The sequence below is a fragment of the Emydura macquarii genome, unplaced genomic scaffold (assembly GCF_026122565.2).
Source record: "Emydura macquarii macquarii isolate MOO-44397 ecotype Brisbane River unplaced genomic scaffold, CSIRO-AGI_Emac_v2 contig_306, whole genome shotgun sequence".
Lineage (NCBI taxonomy): Eukaryota > Metazoa > Chordata > Testudines > Chelidae > Emydura > Emydura macquarii.
The window spans coordinates 15,385,369-15,409,204 of NW_027130443.1; the positions used below are offsets into that span (position 1 = coordinate 15,385,369).

General features: G+C 39.9%; 1 protein-coding gene across 3 annotated transcripts in view; it reads left to right on the top strand.

Annotated features, from left to right (window-relative positions):
* EPS15L1 (epidermal growth factor receptor pathway substrate 15 like 1) overlaps nt 1–13,372 on the top strand; it is a 75,341-nt gene extending 61,969 nt beyond the window's left edge. Inside the window, exons 23-25 of one of the 3 annotated variants that reach the window (XM_067561373.1) lie at nt 1,666–1,871; nt 6,660–6,780; nt 10,112–13,372. In XM_067561373.1, the coding sequence (XP_067417474.1) occupies nt 1,666–1,871; nt 6,660–6,780; nt 10,112–10,236 (452 nt within the window). In that variant the 3' untranslated portion in view covers nt 10,237–13,372. Of the gene's footprint in view, nt 1–1,665; nt 1,872–6,659; nt 6,781–10,111 lie in introns of those variants that run through there. The other 2 variants (XR_010922203.1, XM_067561389.1) reach the window with 2 other exon arrangements.
* Nucleotides 13,373–23,836: the final 10,464 nt, after the last annotated feature.

Genomic DNA, 23,836 nt, shown 5'->3' on the forward strand with positions numbered 1-23,836 from the left:
CTGTTCCTTCAGCACTGAGGGATGTTCATCTCCTCCCCATTCTGTGCTGCCCAATGCAGTAGTCTGGGAGCTGACCTTGTCTGTGAAGACAGAGGCAAAAAAGGCATTGAGTACCTCAGCTTTCTCCACATCCTCTGTCACTAGGTTGCCTCCCCCATTCTGTAAAAGGTCCACACTTTCCCTAATCTTCCTCTTGTTGGTAACATATCTGTAGAAACCCTTCATGTTCCCCTTCACGTCCCTTTCTAGCTGCAACTCCAGTTGCGCTTTGGCCTTCCTGATTTCATTCCTGCATGTTTGAGTAGTATTTTTATAATCCTTCCTAATCATCTAACCAAGTTTCCACTTCCTGTAAGCTTCTTTTTTGTGTTTAAGCTCACCAGAGACTTCTTTGTTAAGCCAAGCTGGGCGCCTACTATATTTGCTATTCTTTCTGCACATCGGCATGGTTTGTTCCTGTGCCCTCAATAAGGTTTCTTTAAAATACAGCCAGCTCTCTTGGATTCCTTTCCCCCTCATATTAGCCTCCCAGGGGATCCTGCCCATCAGCTCCCTGAGGGAGTCAAAGTCTGCTTTTCTGAAGTCCACGGTCTGTATCCTGCTGTTCTCCTTTCTTCCTTTTGTCAGGATCCTGAACTCGACCATCTCACGGTCACTTCCTGGAGTTCTCTTTACATTTCTCCATGCACCTTGTAATTGATTTGATTTTTATACCGAGGAGGGTCAAGTCAGGTATTTGTTTCTAGCGGTCCTGAGTTAAGGGTTGTTTGTACATCTTTTAGGAGGGCTAGTTTAGGAGACCTTGCCAGTTTTTTATTCTTACCTGGTTTATTATTTAGCTAAGGAAATTGCCCTTGCAAAAATGTTATTAATGCATATTTAATATCAAGAGTTTAAATATCAGGGTAAGAATATGAAACCTTTGCTCAGGCTTGTCAGCAATTACACAAATAATCCCATTGACTTCATTAAAGTCCGTGACAATGCTTACAAGAATAAGTGATCAAGCTCTAAGAAATTAAATGATTCCTCTCCAATTTATTTCCCTCATTGTGTATATATATTGCAATTGTGGCTGGATGAACCAGTTCTGGAAAAGAAAATATACATACAGATGATAGTCATTGTTAATGAGAGATTTTCATGAACATGGTTTTTCACTCTTTGAAAATGTAAAGCATTAAAGGCCAGATTTTTAAAGATGTTAGGCAGTAGATGCCCTAAATAACTTTAAAAATCTGGCCCTAAGTGATCATTCTTATTTATTATTTAATGAGAAGCCCAAAATCAAGCTAAAATGCCTGTACCTTTAGTCAAACAAAGTTAGTACAAGTCATAATTGACAAATATTTCTGATCAAATGCCTTTATATATTGGTCTTCTATCTTTTTCAAATTTTGTCAATAGTACTTTTCTAAATTTAGATAAACTTATTATCAGTGTTCATAATTTTTTTTATGAAAATCCATAAAGAGAGAAACAGCTGTTTAGACCTTTTGCAGTGATGATGGGTGCTGTGATATCAGGTTAAATTTTAGACTATTCCAAGAAGAATGGATGGTATTACATAAAGATGCATGAAGGACAGTCTCCTACTTAGGGATTTGCATTTTCCATGGTAAGTAACCTCTCTTTCTCCTTTTTTTTTTCTCCTGAACTTTCCAGGTAAAAGTACTCCTGTAAGCCAACTCGAGTCTGCAGATTTTACCAAGCCCCATGATCCATTCCAACCATTTGGGGCTGACAACAGTGACCCGTTTCAAAGTAAAAAGGGGTTTGGGGACCCATTTAGTGGAAAAGATCCATTTGCTCCCTCCTCTTCAAGTAAAACTTCTAAAGACTCTTCCTTGGGGTTTGCAGACTTCAGCTCTGTAAGTTAAGTTCATTGTCTCTGAGCAAACCACTTTCTGCTCTGCTTGCAGCAAACTCTTAGGTTTTTTTTGGTTTGTTTGTTTGTTTTAACTGCAGACATACTGTCTGTCCACTGGCTTATGTCTCTTAGTACCTTCATGCTGTCCCCATTGCAGTTCTGTATTAATATTTCTGTGTAAAAAGGCATTTTCTCTCAATAAAAAAGGAGTTTTGAGTTTGATACTATATTTTAAAAAGGTTTGTTTTCTTTTAAATTATTTTAGAAATGTGCCTTTTTTCTCAAGATCTTTGTAGCAGAATATTTGTACTGTTTTTGTTGCATGGAAGTTGTTTTGTACTTGATTTTTGGAAGCCAAGATGTAAGAATTCTTCAGAAATAATTGTTGAAGACATTATACAGTAGTTTCACGATATCCCAAAAAGTAAATACTTATAGCAAAGGGTTTTATACAGTTTTTGTAACTGTTTGTGAAAAATGTTCTGACAATCCTGTCACAATGTTTTCTGTGTGCACTGGAATATGAATCATAAAGAAACATAAACAAGACAGAGTGAAAATTTTTAGCTCTTCAGTTTTGTTAGCTGTTGAATTTTGTTCCAATTACTGATTATGTAGAGAAGCCCTTGTTAGACAATGCAAACTAAATTCAGTTTTGTAGACCCAGTATATTAACATCCATATTGCACCCCATTGGAAAAGATCAAAAGGTCTTATAGCAAAGCCAAGTGCTTATCCAGGACTAAGTACCCAGGGGTTCCAAAAGCCTGGCTTTGTTTCTAGTGTTGGCAGATCCATGTGAAATCCTTGTAAATGTAGTACTAGAGTGACTGTACTTAATGCTACCACTGGTAAATAGAAAATATGTTCCATACACTGCCTCTGGCTTCTTTCTTCTTTCATGTGTTTAAGTTTTGCTCTGTGTTGCATTGCCACGCAATAAAATTACCAACTCAGTCTATTCTTTTAAATCTGGTGGACATATTTCACTCTTAAGTAGGTGTGGGTTTTTATTTTAAAAGTTTAATCTCAAGTGGTATCAATTTTTAAACAGTTTTCCCCACTGTATCCATTCATAGTAAATGTGTATCATTCTCCTAGGTGATATATGTTTAGCTGAGGTTCTCTGTGCATATTTTTTTTAGTTGCCCTCAATTCTTTAGTTTATCTATGATACAGAAAATATCAAAACTCAAAATATTATGTAAACTTTACCATAATTAGTAAAAAGTCTGTTGAAAGTTGGTGCACAGTTAAATTCTGTGACTGTATACAAAATGGTAACATAATAAAAGTCAGATACAAAGTTTGCTTTATCTGCAATTTTTTAAATGATACCTAATTTCTTTTTTGGGAACAAGGATATAATATCTATTTATAAAAATTAAATGAATGACTGTTACCCAGCAGTGATGATTGTATTTACAGAGTACAAATATTTCTTAGCTGGCAGGCATGAGTAAGTTGTGAGTGATTATACGAAATGATTAACCATTTCTTCCATTTAAGTTTGTGTTTATGCTCCCCTGATCCATTAGGATTGTAGGAGATAGGATCAACCTTGGAAAGTAGGAAAAATAGGATCTGAATAACCATTTATTATTTAGCTGGTCATAGCTCAAGTTAATTCTTGTCGCTGGGCAGTATTTAGACTGATAAAACAAATTTAAACTTGCATTTGTAATTGCTCTCTATTGCACTGAGAAATTTGCACTAAGTGCTCCTTTAAAAAGAGAGAGGTTTATATGTTTCCGTGTTCTATTCAATATTATTTTCTTTCTTGTTGTGTACAACACAGGATCACGCTGCCATGCTTAGTAATGCTTCACCTCTTGTTGTGTGAAGTCAGACGTGAACCAGATATCTCATGAACCAGAGAAGGGATTGTGCTTATCAGTTAGTTGGAGGATCTTGTTCTTGATTATGAAAATTCCAAACAGCTCCATTTACAGTATGTTTTCTGACATGAAATGTTGTTCTATAGGATCTGAAATTACCTGGTTGCTTAGCTGGAATTCTTCATGATTACAAGCAAAGAGAAGCTGAAGATTTCCTTTAGTTTTTTATTTGTTGTTATAGATTCATAGACTATAAGGTCAGAAGGGACCATTATGATCATCTAGTCTGACCTCCTGCACAAGGCAGGCCACAGAACCTCACCCACCCACTCCTATAATAGACCCTTAACCTATGACTGAGTTACTGAAGTCTTCAAATAATGATTTAAAGATTTCAAGGTATAGAGGATCCCAGAGAATTCACTAACATGTAACCCAGGCCTCATGCTGCAGAGCAAGGCGAAAATCCCCCAGGAACTCTGCCAATCTGCCCTGGGGAAAAAATTCCTTCCCGACCCCAAATATGGCGATCAGCTAAACCCTGATTGTTGTTTTTAGAATTACTGAGTTGTTCTTACCCATTGGATTTAATGAGTGAGATTTCATTGCATTCTTGACTTTGGGATTGACATAAAACACGAGTCTTGGGAGCCGATAAAATATTTTGTTTGTTAGTTCGTTTTTCAGATATTTCTAGTGTATAACTTCAACTTGTAGAAAAACTTGCAAAATTCCAGTAATCTTACAATCAGTAGAAAAAGACAAGCCAGGTGAGGCTTCTTTTGGTGGAAAGGGAGCTTGTTCATTCCACCAAAAGAAGTTGGCCCAATAAAAGATATTACCTCACCTACTTTGTGCCTCTACTATTTTGGAACCACCAAGGCTACAGCACCCCTGCAAACAATTGAAAGCACATTTTCATTTTCAAGGAACAGAGCATTCAGAACTAAGCTTAAAGATTGCCTTTTATGTAAACTGGTAGCATAGTAAACACAATTCAATGCATGTAGAGTTTTGTCATGTATTAGACATTTTCCCTGCAGATGATTTGTCTTCTCTCCACTTATACTAGGCCATTAATGTACTAGTTCTAATATACTGAAAAATATATCAATACTTATTATTTGGGTGTTGTTTTCAGATCCCTTATATCAAATTAAAGTACCTGTGGTAATGCATAGTAAATCTTCGTGTGAGAAGTTTCTTTCAACATTAGCTTTTGTTGAAATCTGGACAGCAATAATAATCATGTTATACTGATTTATTTGTAGCTCAGTAAGATGGGCAATCAGCACATGGAACAGTGGTGATATTGAGTTGTTAGGTCATACATTCCACCATTGAACATTTAAGGTTCATTTAGATGGACTTGAACTTTCAGAACACATGTAACTTGAAAATTTAAGAAGCTCAATCAAAATACAATCAAAATTCTAAAAGAAGTTGTGTTTCTTAATCTGTTAGAGATTACAATATTATACTTGCATAAAAAGTAGGGATCTACATATTGATACATAAGTATGCCTTTGAGATGATATGTTTGATCATGCTAATCTTACACATTTATTTAAAAATAAGAAGTATGGATACAGTGTGTAATGAAAAGGGAGATTCTTGGAAAAATCAGAGCATATAATAAACTAGATATATGCATATTTTTTATTATTTATTATTTAGAGTTAAACATATGCTTTCCTGAATTGAGGCCTATATAGATGAGAACAAAGTTTATACTGGATGTTGTAGCAAAATAAGCTAGTGAAACTGTGTATTGTGCTGCATTCAAAGCTATGTCCTGTCATGAACCAGGGAGGTGGTATTCACGGTTTATTCAGGTTTGATTAAACCAAAGGTGAAATTTAGAATTCTGTGCACTGCTTTTCCCTTCTAAAAAGTCAAAATAATACATTTTTCTGAACATTCAAAAAAAATCAAAGCAATTTTTAAGCAGTGGAAATAATACAGAGCTAAGGGCTAATCTTGCAAATATTTACATGCAATCTAACACTTGTGTGTGTGTTTGCTGGACAGTGGGATCTTAAAGATTAAACAGTAAAAGCTAATTACTGATTTTATTTAAAGGTAAAATAAAATGTTGTTTTGATACGAAAATAACATCTCACATTTTATTCAAAATCCAGTGCAATCAGTTTTTGTGTCCACTTCTTTAACATGTGAAACTGTTTAATACTAGGGCTGATGGTTATTGGAATAATTTTGCACATGGTTTCCATGTACTTATATCAATAAAATTATTTTATAAGATTAAAGAAGCATATAAACTGAATATTAAAATGTATTTTATTTCTTTAGTGTTCGTTGCTGAAGTAATTTGGATTCCTTTTTTATTGTTTGCTACTGTACTGCCTGAAAAACTCTGCATTTATTTTATAGACAATTGCAAAAGCAGAATTTTACTTTTGATCGGATGGTGAAACTTCCCACAAATCTGCAGTCTTCAGGTTCACTGTTAACATGTATCACCATTTACAGAAACTATTACAGAAACCACGTCAAGTAAATAGCTTCCAATTTTTGCCAGCTTGAAGCTAACATCTTTATGCATCTTTAGAATGGATGTAGGCTGCTATACCAAACTCTTCCAAGTAATTTTGCCCATGGATGTAGAGTTCCTCTCTCTATCCCTAGATCTTCAGGCCACTTTCTTGAATGCATATGTTACCTGGATGCAGGCAGAACAACATCAGCGTGAAAAGTTTATGCCTTGGGTGGGAGGAGGAAAGCATTAAGTAAAAAGATCAGTGAATGGAGTGGGGAAACCAGTGGGTATATTTCTGGTTAATACCTAAAAGCGATAGCCTTATATGTCTTGTTACTTGATGCACGTTTAATAGTGAATTAGCGCTACTAATTCATGTTGAATACTATTTCTGCTGTTTTAATGTATATTTCTTTTGTTTATTAACCAAATTTCCATGTTTATTTTTTAGTTTGGAAATGAGGAGCAGCAGCTGGCATGGGCAAAGCGAGAGAGTGAGAAAGCAGAGCAGGAAAGGCTAGCTCGATTGCGAAGACAAGAACAGGAAGACCTTGAATTGGCTATTGCACTCAGTAAGGCTGATATGCCAAACTCTTAAATACAGGTCTTTGGGCTCCACCCAATCCACGTCAAACCCTTTTAAAAAAGTTTTTGTAAAAATACTAAATTCTTGTTTTATGTTGTGAAGTAATTGTAGTCACCTTTAAGTCAAAGCATAACAAGACTGGCTAGTTATATCAAACTGGGCTCTTCATGGCTTTTCAAGTACATAATGCACAGAAAACACACTGTAAAAATTGTATTATACTTTCTAGATAAAAGTTACTGCTTGTAAGAAATTTATCATATGACCCTAAGGTACTGAAAGCAAAGTTTCTTTATAATACAGACAGTGTTGCATACAGTAAGCTACAATCTGTGAATCTGGCTTTTATTACCTGAATTCCATTGTCTTTGTTTTGAGGCTGCAGTATGAATAATAAAATTATAGAAAATGACACTTGTTAAAAAAAAAAAAGAAGAAGAAGAAGAAGAAAGTATGTTTGTAAAATTATCACTTAGTTTTCAGTTATTTTTATTACATTTATTTAATTACTCATAGTAGGCCAATGACCATAAAGCCATCTAGCTCAAAGACCTAAGGACGAATTCTTTCTTAGATGTTCCCCTTTTATCAGTGAGATGGCTTATCTTTTAAGAGAAACTCCGATTATTTATGTATTATGCATACAGACATAATTCAGGTAGAGTCAATCATATTTTGAATTCAAAGCCTATGAGAATTAATTGCTTTTTCTTATTTAAACATGTTTATTTGCATCAGAATTTTAATATTTGAACATTGTGATGTTAAAGGAGTTATCTTGATAATAGTAAATTGGAAAAATGATGACTCAGATCTAAATCATGGGATAAAATATAGATTGATTCCATGAATGAGCATGAATATAGAAATGATCGTGTTTGAGGCTTTTTTTACATAAAGTTGAACAATTTTCACACTTTTTATATTTTAATTTTGAACTGTAATCTTCCCTGCAACCATATTTTCCCTTCATTTTCTCCAACAGGCAGAATATAGGGCTATTACTTGTATTATCCAATTGACTATGTTACAATCTCTACCTCGGAAGTGCTTAAGTGTGTGGTTTAATTTTTAAATATTATGATTGATGATTAATTTCACTTCCCTTCATTTAAAGTTATACACCTGTTGTATATACCAGAAAGTTCTTTACTTTAAAGTTAGCCCAAGTTCAGACAGATTTTATTTGCCAGATAGTAAGAATAAATGGATAGTCATGCAAAAGTTACAGCAATATTTGTAGAGCAGATAGGTTTTAAAAAACAGCCTATCTACTGATAGCAGTAATTAGGCCAGTTAAGTCCATCTTTTTAATAGACTTCCAGAATTCCGGGAGGTTGTTAACATGCATTTTATAGAGATAATGAAAAATGTATTTTACTTGTCACAGATATAAAATGAGTACTTATGGTATTTTTGCTGTGAATTATTCATTTCTAGAAACTGCTTTTCCTGGGAAAGTACAGGAATCTCAACACTTCATTTGTCCTTGCCTTGTGCTCTGGTTTTATTTGTAAATGGAATGGGCATCTAGAGCCAAATTTTCAAAATGTTCTTTGTTATTTGCATCCCCAATTCTGTACATGTGCATATTGGCTAGTTAACATTCTGAATGTACAGAAGTGTGGCCCTTGGCTTGTAAAACATTCTCTGTTAAATAGCATGGTATTTCTTCATCTTCTGTAATGTGTTTACATTTCTGTGTGTCCCTGTTTTGTTTTTATTTTTCCTTTTACAATGATGATAGTGCCTGTTTTTCCAGTCAAAACAATCCCTACATTCGAATTGCCTCTTTCTGGATGGTTTCCTTACACAGAAATGAGAATCCCAGTAGGGGTTGTTTACTCTGGTGACCTAGAAATGTAATTAAACATTGGTTGTCTCAGGACAATACTGCATTTGCATTGAAAATTGACTAAATTTTAAGGTCTTCAGATACATATATATATTTGACAAACTGAAGCCCATCATCTCTGAAGACATTTTACAGAGTTGCTGATCCCTTAATGTGTGTATAACTCCTGTTTAATGTTGTTACAAATGTTATGGGCTTTTAAATTTGTATCATGAGGGGAGAAAGAGACCCCTAAATATTAATGAAACATATATGTTTCTGTGTTGTCCTGTATTTGATGTAATGAGCTGCCATGAACACTGTAGTAAGTAATCCTGCCATACTTGCAGTACTTGATGACCTATGTGAACCCTTCTAAACATAACTGTTTTCCTGTAAAGTATATTATGGAGAGATTGTGGGCTTGTCTACATGAAGGTATGATGCACTCTATGCAGTTGTGATTTCTAAAGCACCCAAATGTGTTATGCATGAATTGACGTAGACTCCTTTAACTTTAACACAGTACTGGTTCAAATAGCACTATGTTAAAGAGCATTAACGTAGTGCTATTTGAACCAGTACTGTGTTAAGGCGCACTAAGGAACATTTAGTGAGCACTAGTTAGATCAACATGGACCAATTAGTACACAACACATTAATGTGATTTAGTAACCACAATGCCATAAAGCACATTACCTAACTGTATAGACAAGCCCTAAGTCTGATTTTTAACGTTTCAGAGCACTCTTTTCCTTTGGCTTACCACACACCAAGCTCATGATAACAAATTGGGTCTACTTGTAGCTAACATCAGTACAAAGTTTTTGCCGATAAAAGGAGTAGAATATAAAGTATATTGTACATGGCAGTGCTATACATGTCATTCTAACTATACAGACAGATCAAATCAGAAACAGCCGTATGATACAGTATGTGCCTTTTCTCAGTTTACCTTGTACAACAGTCACATTGCTTCAGAGAGATTGTTGCCTCTTGTTCTTGAGCTGTTGCAGTTTTGTTCTGTTTTATTTAGTCTTTTCTTGTATTTTTTCTGTCTTGTGTACATGGGTATTTTGCTTTTGTCTTGGTATCTCTCTGACACATCTCGCTGTTCCAAATTGAAAAAATAGGCTATTAGGATGCAGGATGCTCAGTGAAATTAAATAACCTGTATCTGTGCATATAAAGCGTCTAGATATTTTTTCATTTTCAGTAACTGTTCCTTCTTCATAAAATTTTTCATTCCTCATGCAGCTGAAAAATCTCATTTGCTGTTCCAAAGCAACTGCAATATCCCCTTCCAAAGTGTTGGTGAACACAAGGGACATTCCTTTGATTTTACAGCTGCATTAGGATACTGCTCTTCTCCCTTCACAGTTAATAGACTTGACTTTTATTGTGAATGCTGCTTTTATAGTAATTCCCTCCTTTTATCTCTCCTCCAACGTGTGGTATCAACTGCACTCACCTGTGACTGCAGGGTCAAGCCATCTTCTCCAAGTTGGCAGTGCCATTCCATTACCCATCATTAGGAGGTGCACTCTCCTCCCCTGCACCCAGGGAATAAAAGCATCACTTCTGGAATACACCAGGCCTGAGGAGTGAAAGTCACAAGATTGCATTCAAGCTTGGGTCTTTGTGTGAAAAAGTGGGGAGAATGATATAATTCGTTTCTTTTCTGCTCAAATTAAAACAGTATCTTTAAACCAATTTATAAAGGAATTTTACTTATGGTTCACCGCACATAATGGGGCATGTGGATTAGCTAAAAAGCCTAATTACTCAGAAAATTAATGTGCCATAGAAAGAATTTCAGCCACTTTATCAAATCTATGAAATCTTCTAATATAATTGTATTACTTCTGGAATATGCGGTGAGAGATTACCTCACCCACCTTATTTCTCTTCTGTGATAGCAAGCTAATGTTTTGGGGACACAATACGAAGTCAGAAAAGTGAATTGATCTAATGTACATATTTAGTATGAGAACCAAGTATAAACTTCAATTGTCCCTTCTGGGTTATATCCTTGTGCAACCAAATATGGAGAATGAGCCAGTAACAAAAGGTCAACCAAGGAAATTAAGGAGGCAGGAATCCAAAAAAATATGTAGTTAATCCATTTACAGTTGCAAACATGCAATAACCTTATGCTGTGCTGAGATGGTTTAATTCGGGAACAGAAGGGATACATTTTAGAAAATTGAAGTCTGTGAAATGTTCCTCTGATTTCTTTCTCTAGTATCTAACAGTTTCTCCATGTAGAAAGCAGTCATCTTCATTCTTCTCTACCCTTCAAGCCAAGGTTTTTATAGAAATCACTCCACCTTTTCTTCTAAAGCAAAAATTTATCAGAACACATTAATCTTTCCTTCCACCAAACATTAAAACCCTAACCACAGGTAGATTCACTTTAGTTTGGGCATATCAACACATGCACCCCCCCGCCCCAAAGATAGATATATATATATGTAAATACACAATATATTATATAACATAGATAGTGTATATGTTCACACACTATATATAGTGTATAAATTATATGTGCTCTATAAAGTATATTAAATATGTAGCATATTACTATATATATTCTGTACATCTGTATGCATATGTGCATTTTCAGTATAGAAATGGGAAATGAGACCTTTGTGGTTAGAATTTCCAAGTTCTGGGGGAGAAAAAAGCTTACTACTTCCAATCACTTGATTCAATAACACTTTTATTGGCATAACAAGCTATGTGAGTGTTGGCAAATGTAAGAGACACCTGAGGGGATTGTCTGTCAAAGGTAAGTATAATCTACCAAGGATAAAGTTTTACAGTGTGGTTGGGATATTAACACCTGTGTCCACTTGTACTTACTGTCCATTTTTGATGTGCTGGCATGTGCATGTTGTGAGGCCATCTCGTTCCTTTTTCTCAAGATTCGGCAAAACTTCTTCCTAGTTTTTTTAATGAATATTTTATCATTTCTGATTAATTAAATAATCTTCCACATTTCTTCATATTTGGACATTAGGTAGAAATGTGGTAGAACATGCCTTTTTCTCATCTTCTGTCTGTCATTTTGGTTGCCCAGTTATTCTTCTCTACATTCAAACTGTTTTGTTTGTTTCTCGGTTTCCACCGAAGTTTTTGCCTTAGAAGTGACTATACATCGTATTTTTGTCTTTGATGAAAGAATTAAGGTGATTTTGTTTTCTGCATGGAGAAATCACTAGACTGCAGTATATAAAACAATCATAAATAAATTTGCTACATTTCTGTGCTAGCATGTGTGTATTTAGTATACATATCTGCATTTATGAAGTGCAGTCACTACTGGGGTGACTTGTGTCAACCATTGATTACCACACAGCAATATTGCACTGCATTTCAGACTGAAATGGAAGACTATCCAATTATAAATTCTACATGCATCAGACAAAGTTATTGAGTTGCCTGCATGTTTCTTCCTAGATCACTATATACTTGTTTGCCGAAAGTGGTTTCCTGATTTTGTATTCAAAATATTCTTATAGTCACCTCCAACTATTCTACTACAGGAACAGAGGAGCTAAGGGATGTACCTGTACTTCTGTACTCTTGTTGTATGAGACTTCAGATGATCAGCAAAGTTTTCCTTGTGAAACCTATGGCCTGTAATATACTTTGTTTTATATGGTGTGTGCTTAAATTTAAGGAAATTCCAAGTGTTAGCTGTTGAAGTATGGCACTTGTGAAATCTATTGTTAAATACTTTATAGAAATCACCTCGTCATCCCTTCAGCTTTGCTAAAAATGTGTATTTTTCTTGGATTCTTCTTGTAACCCTTTTGAGGGTTACTCTTTTTTTTTAATTCTTCTCCATATATGTCCTGTAGATTCAGCATTTTGGAATTTTGGTGTATATGTTAGGAATCATCACTTTCCCCATGCCTGAGGATCATTCCTATTTTCCACTTCTCTTTATTCTTGACTCCCATTTCTATTTAATTCCAATGTTCCAAAATAAGTTCTGTCAAATAGATGTTTTGTTTTGATCTGTGCTAATAGATTGCCTTATTATAAATGCATTGACATGTCCCAGAAGCAATTACATTACCAAATAGTAATAGTTAAATCTTTAAGATCCAACATTTACATCCTTTCTACAGACCTCCCATTCACAATCAAATGTATTTACATTTTCTGAGTAAGGATATTTTGTCACAGATTCTGCTTTGAACATGATGGAAACATTAAGAGTTTTTTAGGATGAACAAGTTAACTTTTAATATTTGTTGACATCTGTTTCATCAATTATTATTTTATGGTTCTTTTTACTTGAAAGATTTATAAATAAAAGGCTGAATTGTTATAAATGCCTGCATCATTTAAAGTAGAATTTTCATTTTTTTCCAACTTTGCTTTTCCCTTTAAAACTAAATAACTTTAAAAAGAAAACTTAGTATAAATAGTTCCTTCTGCTGTTAGTACAATGACAGTGCTATGTTCCTTAATGTCCCTATTAATATGACCTTGTTGAGTGTGGTGGAAGTTACAGACTAAGAAGGTGAAAACATAAAGTGGAAACTGCTGCGTTTACCAGAAATTCACTAGCCTATCCAAAAATGTACATTGCAGTAGTTCTATTTATCCTTTAAATATCATATAACAAATTGGAAAAAGGTGTTTTAATTTTAACCTATGCTACGTGTTTATTGTTTAATATAATAAGAGAAACGTTATTGTTTAATATAATAAATGAAAAGTTACTTTTTTTGGAGTTCTGTGTCCCTGATTTCAAAAACTATTTGTCAAATTTGTGAGTGCTGTTTAGAATTATATTCTTAGGTGGTATATTTTTTTCTGGTTGTTCGCCTTTCCACACTATTTCCCCTCCTAGCCTCTCTCCTCTCTCCCCCCCCCCCCTCCCCCCCCCCCCAGACTGCACTTGGCACATATCGTACAGTCACAAGATCTCATACCACACCTACAAAAACAGTCTGTGTCATAATGTTAAACATTCAGGGAATTAGCATAGGGAGGAGTTATGAATGCATTGCAGACCTTACACTGAAGTGTTTTTCCACTAGCCTGAAAGAGGATTCCACTTTATTCTGGCTCCTTATTTCTGCCATAGGCTTGTTTCATTTACTCTATATCTGTACACAGTGAACTGGGTTAACAATAGATTTATGTTGGGTCCCATCTGCTGTTCTTGAAATGACTCGCTAAAAATATTTTCAGCTTGCTAATTGCTGCCTCAAACTCCATTGCACCAAAGCATGCACAGTCTAATAGGATGCACTGTACTAGGGATCCAGCACAGAGGCAGCTAGGCCTTTCATTTCTTTACATTAGGGAGGGAGAAAGGGGTTGTCAGGAGGTAGGTGGAGAGATTGTAAATGGGATACTTTAAGTGTAAAGAAACCTCAAACTACCTACCGGCTGCCAAACTTCAGTAACAAACACATCACAACCTGATTGCCCAGCCCCGAAACACTGCCTAACACAATGGTGTATTGCATGTGGAAGGTCCTAAATTGATTTAGTGGTTGCAAGTCACACTAACCGTTATTCCTTCTTGCATATACAAAAGTGACCATGCAGCTGCAGAGCATGAAGCGGGAGTCTGTTAGAAGAAAGTCAATGAGCTTCCTGACACTGTTCTGATTCAGTCACTTAAAAACAAAATATTGGCAACCTCTCCCCCTCTGCTAGTCACCATCTTAATGGCAAATGATATGGAAGATAGTTTGTTGAATAAGAACATTCATACTTCAATGTAGCTTCAGTGTTAATATTTGTGAAAATAGTTCAGTGCAATCCAAAGACACAGGAACAATGTTAAATCCTGACCCATCTGGCATTCAAGGAATGCAGAGACTAGCCTTTCCTGCTGATGTGCTCCCCCAATTTTGTCTGTCAATTGTCAGAAACGTGCTTCTGACTCCTAGGTTTCCATTAATGCTGGTCCTGACTACAGATCAATAGAAGGAGCCTATAGACTGGAGGAGCAAACGCCCTTTCCTCTCTTAGGAAGAACCCCTTGACTCTTAGGAGGAGCTTCTGCACCCAGCTTCATCTTCATCTGCTCAGGGAGTGAGACACCTAGTGATTCTAGAAATGCTTTGACATCTGTTCTTTTTTAATAGGTAGATCAATAAATGATTTTCTGGTCTTCTGAAGCTATTCAGGAACAAAAGTATCCTACTTTCCAGTTGGAGTGTGTATAAAAACATAGACTTATGAAAAATGACTTGTAATAGATACAGCATCATGCATGGGTGCTAAAATAGTCTGTGGAAAACCTCCAAGGCTCAACAATTTCTTTCTTGGTAAATGCAATGTCCCAGGGGTGCTTAGCCTGATATTCCAGATGTTTTCTGATGACATAGTGATAGGTCAAACCCTCTAAGAGCACTCTGAAGTGTAAGAACATAACTGCAAGAGTATACCATGAAGCCCACGTAAAGGGATACTGCAGTTGAGCTTAAATCTGCCAGAAAGATAGATCTCTTCAGCAGCAATTTGCACATATATTGGATTTATGAAGGCCAATGAATACCATGTTTTAATTTGCAAACAAATGATGAGTGAAGCAGGTAAATTAAAAAAAAAACAACAGGGTTTTTCTCCAGCCATTGCTATTTTTTTAGTACTTTTAAAATTAATTTCTGTTTAAGGAAAACCCTTAGGCTGCAGACAAATGAGCAAGTACAGTAGAATCTCAAAGTTACGAACACCTCAGGAATGGTGGTGGTTTGCAATTCTGAAATGTTTGTAACTGGACAAAACGTGGTTCTTTCAAAAGTTTGCAACTGAACATTGACTTAATACAGCTTTGAAACTTTATTATGTAGCAGAAAAATGCTGCTTTTAACTAGCTTAATTTAAATTAAACAAGCACAGAAACCATTTCCTTACTTTGTCCAATCAATTTTTTTTAATTTTTCCTTTATTTTTGTAGTAGTTTACATTTGACACAGCACTGTATTGTATTTCCTTTTTTTGGGAGGGAGGGGGGGGCAGTGGCTTACCATGGGTCTCCAGCGCCCAGGGGCCAATAGTTGCATTTGCACTGTGCCCCCCATCCCCATCTGTGACAGCGGTAGTGGAGGCAGCACCCTATGGGGGAGGGGTCTGTGGGCCCATTTCCCACTCTCTCCCTCTCCTCTCCGCCGCTCTACTGTAGGGGCAGCGGGAGTGAGGGGCAGATGCCCCCGGGTCGCCTGGCAGCCAGGGGTGTGTGTGTGTGTGATGGCCTCTGCCCCGGAGCCCCACCATTAGGTTGGCTGCCTGGCCCCTGCGCAGCCGGGGTCCCCGCAGCTCCCTGATGTGGTTGCATCCAGTGGATGGGCCGGGAGGACGCTTGCTTCCCACGCAGTGGGATCCCTCAGCCCCTGACCATCTGTGACAGCGGGGGATGGCTTCGAAGAGGAGGGCCTGGCTAATACCCCCCAGGCAAGTGCCTGGGGGCATGGCCCGCTCCTACTCCCTCCCCGTCGATACATCACTGGATTGGGATGGGTCTCTGCTGCTGCCTGTTTGATTGTGTCCTTCCAGTTCCAAATGAAGTGTGTGGTTAGCTGATCAGTTCATAACGCTGAGGTTCTATTGTAACACAATGTCGCAGCCAAAATTTTCAGTTAGGGGACCAAAGGTAGGCACCTAAGTAAGTGTCCTGAAATGTCTGTGGCTGTCACACTGATTTCAGTTAAAGCTGTGAGTGCTCAGGTCCTCTGAAAATCAGGACACTTATTTAGTTACCCAAATATGCATTTGGGTACCTAACTTTAGGCATCCAGATTTTTATATTTTTTTGCCTTATTCTATTAAATAAATGAGCTATGTAAAAGGTAGGTCAATTAAATATGCATTTAGTTACATGTAAACATTATCAACCTAGATCCCACGAAAGATGCCAATGATGGTCTAGCCAACTACAGTGCCGCCACACAAATTGTGTTCTCTCTGATGAGTTGTAGGCATTTGTACAGCAGCCATCGCTATTACCAAGGCACCAAATGTCACATAAAACTTGGTAGGTAAGGGACACATGATGTATCTGCTTTTTGAGATGCCCTGGAAAGTCCTAACTGCTTTTTTCCAGAGGATGGAGGGTGATATATTTCTGCATATCTCATGCTGATGGCTTGCACAAAGCACAAGACCTGTTTCCACTGATCAACTTGGATAACAGACCAGGGGCGACAACCCAACTGATGAGCAAGACTCTTCAATCATTGTTGGGCCTTGTGGAGCAAATCCTGTTAAGGAAGCTATTGAGTAAAATGTCCATTACCATTAATAAATTGCTAAATCTCTGTTAAATTACACCAAAAGTTCTTCTATTTGATGTCTATTGTTTGCTCTGAAAAACCAGCAACAGTGAAGCTAGCACTGGTGAGAGAGAGCATAGGGTGCTGCAGTCAGTCTTGCTAAGCCAAATACCCCCATGCTGCAGGGAAGTTGGACATATACCTTCAGCTGAAAGACTGCAAAGGGAAGAGAACCAAAGACAGGAAGAGACAGGGCATGAAGATATGCAGCCAGAAGTTTTTCCAACAACACTATAGATACAGTATTAGTTTTTGTAGGGAAACTGGCATCTAGAGATATGTGTACACTGTGGAGTGAGGTCGATTTAATTTCAGCCAACTTTTGTTCGCCAAACTTATGAAGTTGGAGGCATGTGAACACACCACGTGCATTACGTGGGGGGGTTTGTGTCCCCACCAGCCACACTTGCATTGATAATCAGAGCGGTGCACCATTGGTGGCTAGCCCACAGTGCAACTACCCACAGTGCCTTTTGGGAAGGTTGTCATCCTCCCATTATGCAACATGCTCCCTCCTCTCCCCCTTGTCCAAAAGAAACAGCCAAACCTTTTTTTCGTGCCATTTTTCCAAACCCATCTCTGCTGCATGCACGCCATTGCTGGAGAGACGTGGAGCCCACTCAGCTGTGCACTAGCAGTGTGAGCATCACAAACACCTCACCACTTATCCTGCAGTATTTTCAAGGCTGAAACAGGAGCCACAGTGCAGAAAATTGCAATGTTACTGAAGCCACCCTGCTACAAGCCATAGAGTGAAACAATTCCCATTTGCTTCAGGCTGTCATGATGTAGCATCAGTTCTAGTACCAGGAAACAAGCATAGACTGGTGTGATCACATCGTTATGAAGGTGCGGGTTGATGATCAGTGGCTGCAGAACTTTCATAAGTGAAAGGCCACTTTCATTGACCTTTGCACAGAACTGTCTCCAGCCCTGAAGCACATGAATAGTCACTTGAGACCTGCTCTTACAGTGGAGAAGCGAGTGGCCATCGCTCTGTGGAAGCTAGTAACCCCAGATTGCCTTTGAAGTCAGTAAATCCACCATAGGAGCAGCTGTGATGCAAATGTGCCGGGGCATTAATAGACGTCTGCTTAGAAGGGTAGTGACTTTGGGAAACATGCAGAACATAGAGGACGGGTTTGCCACAATGGGGTTCCCAAACTGTGGCAGGAGCGATAGATGGCACGCATATCCCTATTTTAGCACTGGACCACCTTGCCACAGAGTACATAAACCGAAAGGGATACTTCTCAATGGCGTTGCAGGCCCTTGTGGATCACAGGGAACTTTTCACCAACATCAATGTGGGGTGGTCTGGAAAGGTGCATGACGCACATCTTTAGGAACTCGCTTCTGTTAAAAAAGATGCAGGCGGGAACTTTCTTCCCTGACCAAAAAATAAATATTGGTGATGTTGAAATGCCAGTAGTGATCCTGGGCATTCCTGCCTACCCCTTGCTCTCCTGGCTAATGAAGCCCTACACCAGGTACCTGGACAGCGAGAAGGAGCATTTCAATAATAGGCTCAGCAATTGCAGAATGGTGGTGGAATGTGCATTTGGCTGCTTAAAGGCAAGATGGCGCAGTTTGCTCACTAGGTTAGACCTCAGTGACCAGCCCCACTGTTAGCTCTGTCTGCTGTGTGCTCCATAATATGTGTGTGAAACAAAGGGGGGAAAGATCCTGCAGGTTTGGGTCGTGGAGGCTGATAGGCTGGCCATAAATTTTGAGCAGCCAGATTCCAGTGCTACTCTGAGAGCCAACTGCAGAGCACTGCTCCTCAGGGAAGCATTGAAAACCCGTTTTTTGCAATGACCTGCAGTAATGTTGTTCTCTGTCAGGCTGTGCTGCCCTTCCCATCCCCCACCCTCAGACCATCGGTCCCCTCCCCTTCATTCCCCACTGACAATCCCCGAGCTCTTAAGAGTAATGTTTTTTAAAGCAGTACAATTTTATTGGTGACTGGTTATAGTGTGGGGAAAGGAAGACAATTTAATATGCCCATAATGCTGCTTGGCCATCCAGAGCAAAGTGTGACTGCAAACAGCAAAGCACACACATTCACAGTTCTTAAAGGGGCCATCACCTCTTTCTGCTCCCCTCCACCGGTGTGGAGTGGAGCACGTACTGCACCCTGCTCAAACTCTTCCTAGGGCACTTGGGGGGTTGAGGCTGGTATGAAACAGCTTGTTGTTTGAGCATTTTGGAGGGGCTGCAGAGGGAGTTTGTCCTGCTGCTGCTTTTTCTGTAGCTCTACCAGACGCCTCAGCATGTCAGACTGATCCCTCATAATATGCAACATCGCCTGTTGCATTGCATGCTCCTATGCTGATTTTTGGTTTTCCATGTCCATGTTTAGTTTCTCTGACAATGACATCCTTCAGGCTCTGAGCTGTGTGTCAGCAGCCTTGGAGGCGTTCATTAGTTCATTGAACGTCATCCCGAGGTTTTTTTTGTTTCATTTTCTAATCTGGGAAGAAATAAGGTTGCCTTCCCCAGAAACTTTCTGAAAGGATTGCAAAGTACCTAAATGAAAGTTTCCTGGAGCTATTCATGGAGGAATCTCGGAGCATCCCTGTGCACATAACTAGTCTGTTCCAGTGGTAACCCTCTGATCCAGCAAGCCCATCCTCACAAAAACACAAATGCCTTTTTTCCCACAAATAAGAAGCTGGACTGGTGACATAACCACCAAAATGCGATTTGCTGTACATACTCACCAGATATGCCTTCCCTGGCATCTCGGTCAGTAACACTGTCCTGGGCCCAGCTGGGCTGCTCTTGGGTAACAAATAGGTTCTGGCTTTCAGAGAGAATGGATACCCGGCTCTCCTGCCCCCTGTTCTCCCCCTCATCCATAGAGTCCTCTTCATTCATCCTGGACAGGGATTCTTCGGAGGTATCAATGCTACGTGGTGGCACAGTGGTGGGGGTCACCACGAAGAATCGCATGTAGCTCCTCATAAAAGCGGCATGTCTTTAATGACGAGACAGAATGACTGCCTCCATAGTTTTCTGATATGCTTGCCTCAGCTCTTTGATTTTAACACAGCACTGCTGCGCGTCCCTGTTGTGGCCCTTCTCCACCATACCATGCGATATCTTCTCGTAGCTATCTAAATTTCTTTTGCTGGCTCGGAGCTGAGTCAGAATTGACTCTTCATCCCACAGGCTGATGAGATCCAAGAACTCAGGGCAACTCCATGCTGGAGCGCATTTTGGATGTGCAGTCACAATGAGCAGTTCCGCTACAAAGCTCTCTCCACACTGACCAAACAAGAAATGGAAATTCAAAATGTCCCCAGGTTTAAGTAGAGGGGCTGTTTCTGATCCATGTGGCCATGCTGCAGCAGAGCGCGAATGTCCAGAGCATTATGGGATACCTCCCAGAGGCCAATGATATAAATTTATGTTGTGCTTTGCCTACATTGACGCTCATTCAACCCATAGAATTCAACTTCAGCACTACGCCACTTGCGGAGGTGGTTTTATTAAGTCAAATTTTATTGCGATTTAGGTCAGCGGAACTGACATGCCAGTGGAGATGCATACTTTATGTGGTCGATGTAAGCCGTATTACATCGACCTACATTGTCAGTGTAGACCAGGCCCCAGACTATGACAAGGACAGAATAGATAGCCAGGGAAGAAGCTCTAGGCATCTATCTTGTTGCTGAGACAGTTGGGCCACACAGCTGGGCTACTGTGAAAGCCTCACAGTGAAGCACCACTTCGCTTTTTCTGCATGCTCCTTTCCCCTTACAAGTCAGACCTTTGGGGGTTGGGGGAGAGGAGGGAATGGTCGCACCAAAAAGCTGTTTGGTTGCTTTAATATTTTTATGTTGTTTTCGGTAAGTGCTCTACTAAATTAATATCCAATCACTTTATTTTGGGCCCTCAGTAAGCAATTCCCAAGGTCTCACAACGTGAGGGGACTCTGATTCCAGGGATGGGTCAGATCACTAATTAAAACTGCAGAAAGTATCTGTGACACCAGCATTCTGTGTAAACATCTCTTTTGGTCTAATATAATGGGAGGGATTTGGAGGTTGGGAGGGGTAGCTTCCGGAGTTGAAGGGGAAAGGCTGAAGTGGTGCTAGTTCCTGGACACTTTTAATATAACTTTTAAATAAGCAATAGGCACCAATAACAAATGCGTAATAAATAAATATGCAGAATAAATAAAACCTCAATTGGCTCAGCCACCCCAGTAGGTGGGGGTGAAGCTGTAAGTGACCACATCATCTTCATTCCGTAAAGTTGGGCACATTACTCATTTTGAGTCCACATAAAATATTGTTAGGTCAAATAATTGTAGCTGAAACTCACACCATGAGAGAGGAAATCAAGCCTGTTTCCTGCACATTGTTAGGATAAATCCCTGCCCCTGCCTCTCTGTACCTCAAGCCGAGGATAGTGTGAGCAGACAAATCTATCTTCAGTTGCCCTACACCCGCAGCCAACATGATTACGTCCCAATCTGCAGAGCCTCTTACGAGCCCTTTTATAACCTCTCCCCAATTTTGTATAGCTGAGGATGGTGAAGGCAAGAAGTATAGCCACCTCCAATTGGTACTGTTCTAGCTAGCCTGATGAGCATAGAGGTGGCCTGATGTGAGAACCTAGGTGATCACAGGCTTGGTAAAGGCCAAGGCAGTGTGGCATGTGTTTTCTTCCTGCTATTAAGGATTATCATTGGCATAGATAGTCTTGGCTCCTGCTCCCTTTCCTCCATGCTTCAGCTATTCCCCTGCTTTGGAATCTCTGGGAGGACCAGAGAATAGCAGATAAAGTACAATGAGAGCAGCAAGGGAACAGGCAATAGGCACACTATCCCAGTGCTGACCCAGACCCATTTATTCAGCTACAGCATGCAGGAAGAGGGACAGGTTGGAAATACATTGGGAAGACACAGACGGGAAAAAGGGATGCATGGACATAGGAAGGAGGCAAACACAGCTGTGGGGAGGGGCCACATAGACAAAGTCAGAATTACATATGGGGAAAGAGGCCTCAGGCAGCAATAAAGGTGTGACACAGGAGGGCTGTGAGGAGATTTCACTTCATTCCCTGGTTCCAGTCACCTGGCCTGGATCAGGGTTCCACTGGTTAGTGCCCTGTTACATGGGAGGGGTAAGTATTCCTAAGTAGATGGGTTACTGTTACACATACTGCAGCGCTGAGCAAGAGGTGGGAGCAAGTCAGATGAGTAAAGGGCATACACGGAATACCTCAAAGAGAAAGAAAGAGAAGAGAAGCCCTTAGACCCTGTGTAGTGACAGATGGAAGTAAACAATTTTACAGGCGTGCCACATCTGCTGAGGAAGAAAGTGGGGAAAAGATTTGTGGGGAATGGGCCTGCCACATTCCCCAAAGACACCATAGGATGAGGAAGCAGGCCACTAGGCACCCCCACAACACTTAGTAGGAGGCATTTGTTCAGGGAAGTGGTTGTTTGGGATCAGAAGATCATGAGAATTTGTGGACACGCTGCTCATTGCCAGGTTGAGCCAGCAATCTCTAGACTCATGGAAACACATTTTAAATCGTGTCCATTTTATTTCTAAGCCTCATCCTTCTTCTCAAGGCTTATGAAAGGGATGTGTTTAAATGGAGTGCTGCCCTAATTCAGGGATTTTCATTAAGGAGGCTGCAACAACCCTTCCCTTTCCATATTGTTATATGGGATGGGCATCCAAACGAGATTGCAGCTAGCTGGAAAGTGAAGATCCTGATGTGGAGAACCACTGCCCTAAGGGAAGCTGGGCGCTTGAAGATCTGCAGCAATAAAGCTCATTGAAATCCATAAGACTCTTTTCATTCGCTTTAACAGCCTTTGGCTTAGACTTACCTGGAGAACTCGCCTCCTAGTAGTCATTACAATGGTGCCTTTCTACATGACTTTGTTGTAGTTATTTTCTTCAAATATCACAAAAGTGAATTTTACGCAACAGGGAATCTGACTTAGAAAAACTATTATTGAAGAAAAGCCTCACCATTGTATGTTATTGGTACACAAAATAGTTGTTGAAACCACAAAACTTAACAATCCTATTATTCTCTCTTCGAGAGTTGCTCATATGCATTCCAACATAGGTGAGTGCGTGCCCCGTGCACGAGTCTGCGGAAGCTTTTTTGCCCTAGCAACCCCGGCGGTCGGCCCCGGCGCCCCCTGGAGAGGCGCGCGCATAGCACGGTATATACGGCGCTGCCGACCGCGCGGGCCCCCCAGTTCCTTCCTTCCACCCGTGACAGTCAGTGGAACGCCTGCCCCTTGCTTTGTCGCAAGTAGCAACCTCCTATCTTGTAGAGAAGTTTTCTTGTTTAAACTTAGTTAGCATAGTCATTAGTGTTACTTAGATAGAGATAGTGTAAATAGTTAGCCCTTAGGGGCTCTTCCTTAGGAGCCATGCCGGGCTCCACAGGGTTCAAGCCATGTGCGGCCTGTTCCAAGGTGTTCTCCGCGAGCGACCCGCATGATCGCTGCCTTAGATGCCTCGGGGAACAACACCGTAAAGATAAGTGCCGCATTTGCAAGTCGTTTAAACCCCGCACGTGACGCTCTCAGTCCCCGGTACCGATATAAATCGCGGTCGCCAGCACGTTCTCCGACGCAACGTACGGTACCGAGGGAGGACACAGCACCGCGTCGGTGTTCTGAATCCCGGGTACCAAGAGAGGGGCATTACCGCCGACGCTCGAGGTCTCTCACAGGCAGCCCAGTGCGACATCATCGGCACTAACAGACCGCTCAAGCCCATTCCCGTAGCCCAGCACGAGCCCCGGCACCGGGCATCTCGGCACCGGGGGTCTCCCCGGTACCACACGTTAGCCCGGAGAGACGGCGCTCACGGAGTCCCAGGGGCCATACCGGGAAACATCGCCACAAGACTCGG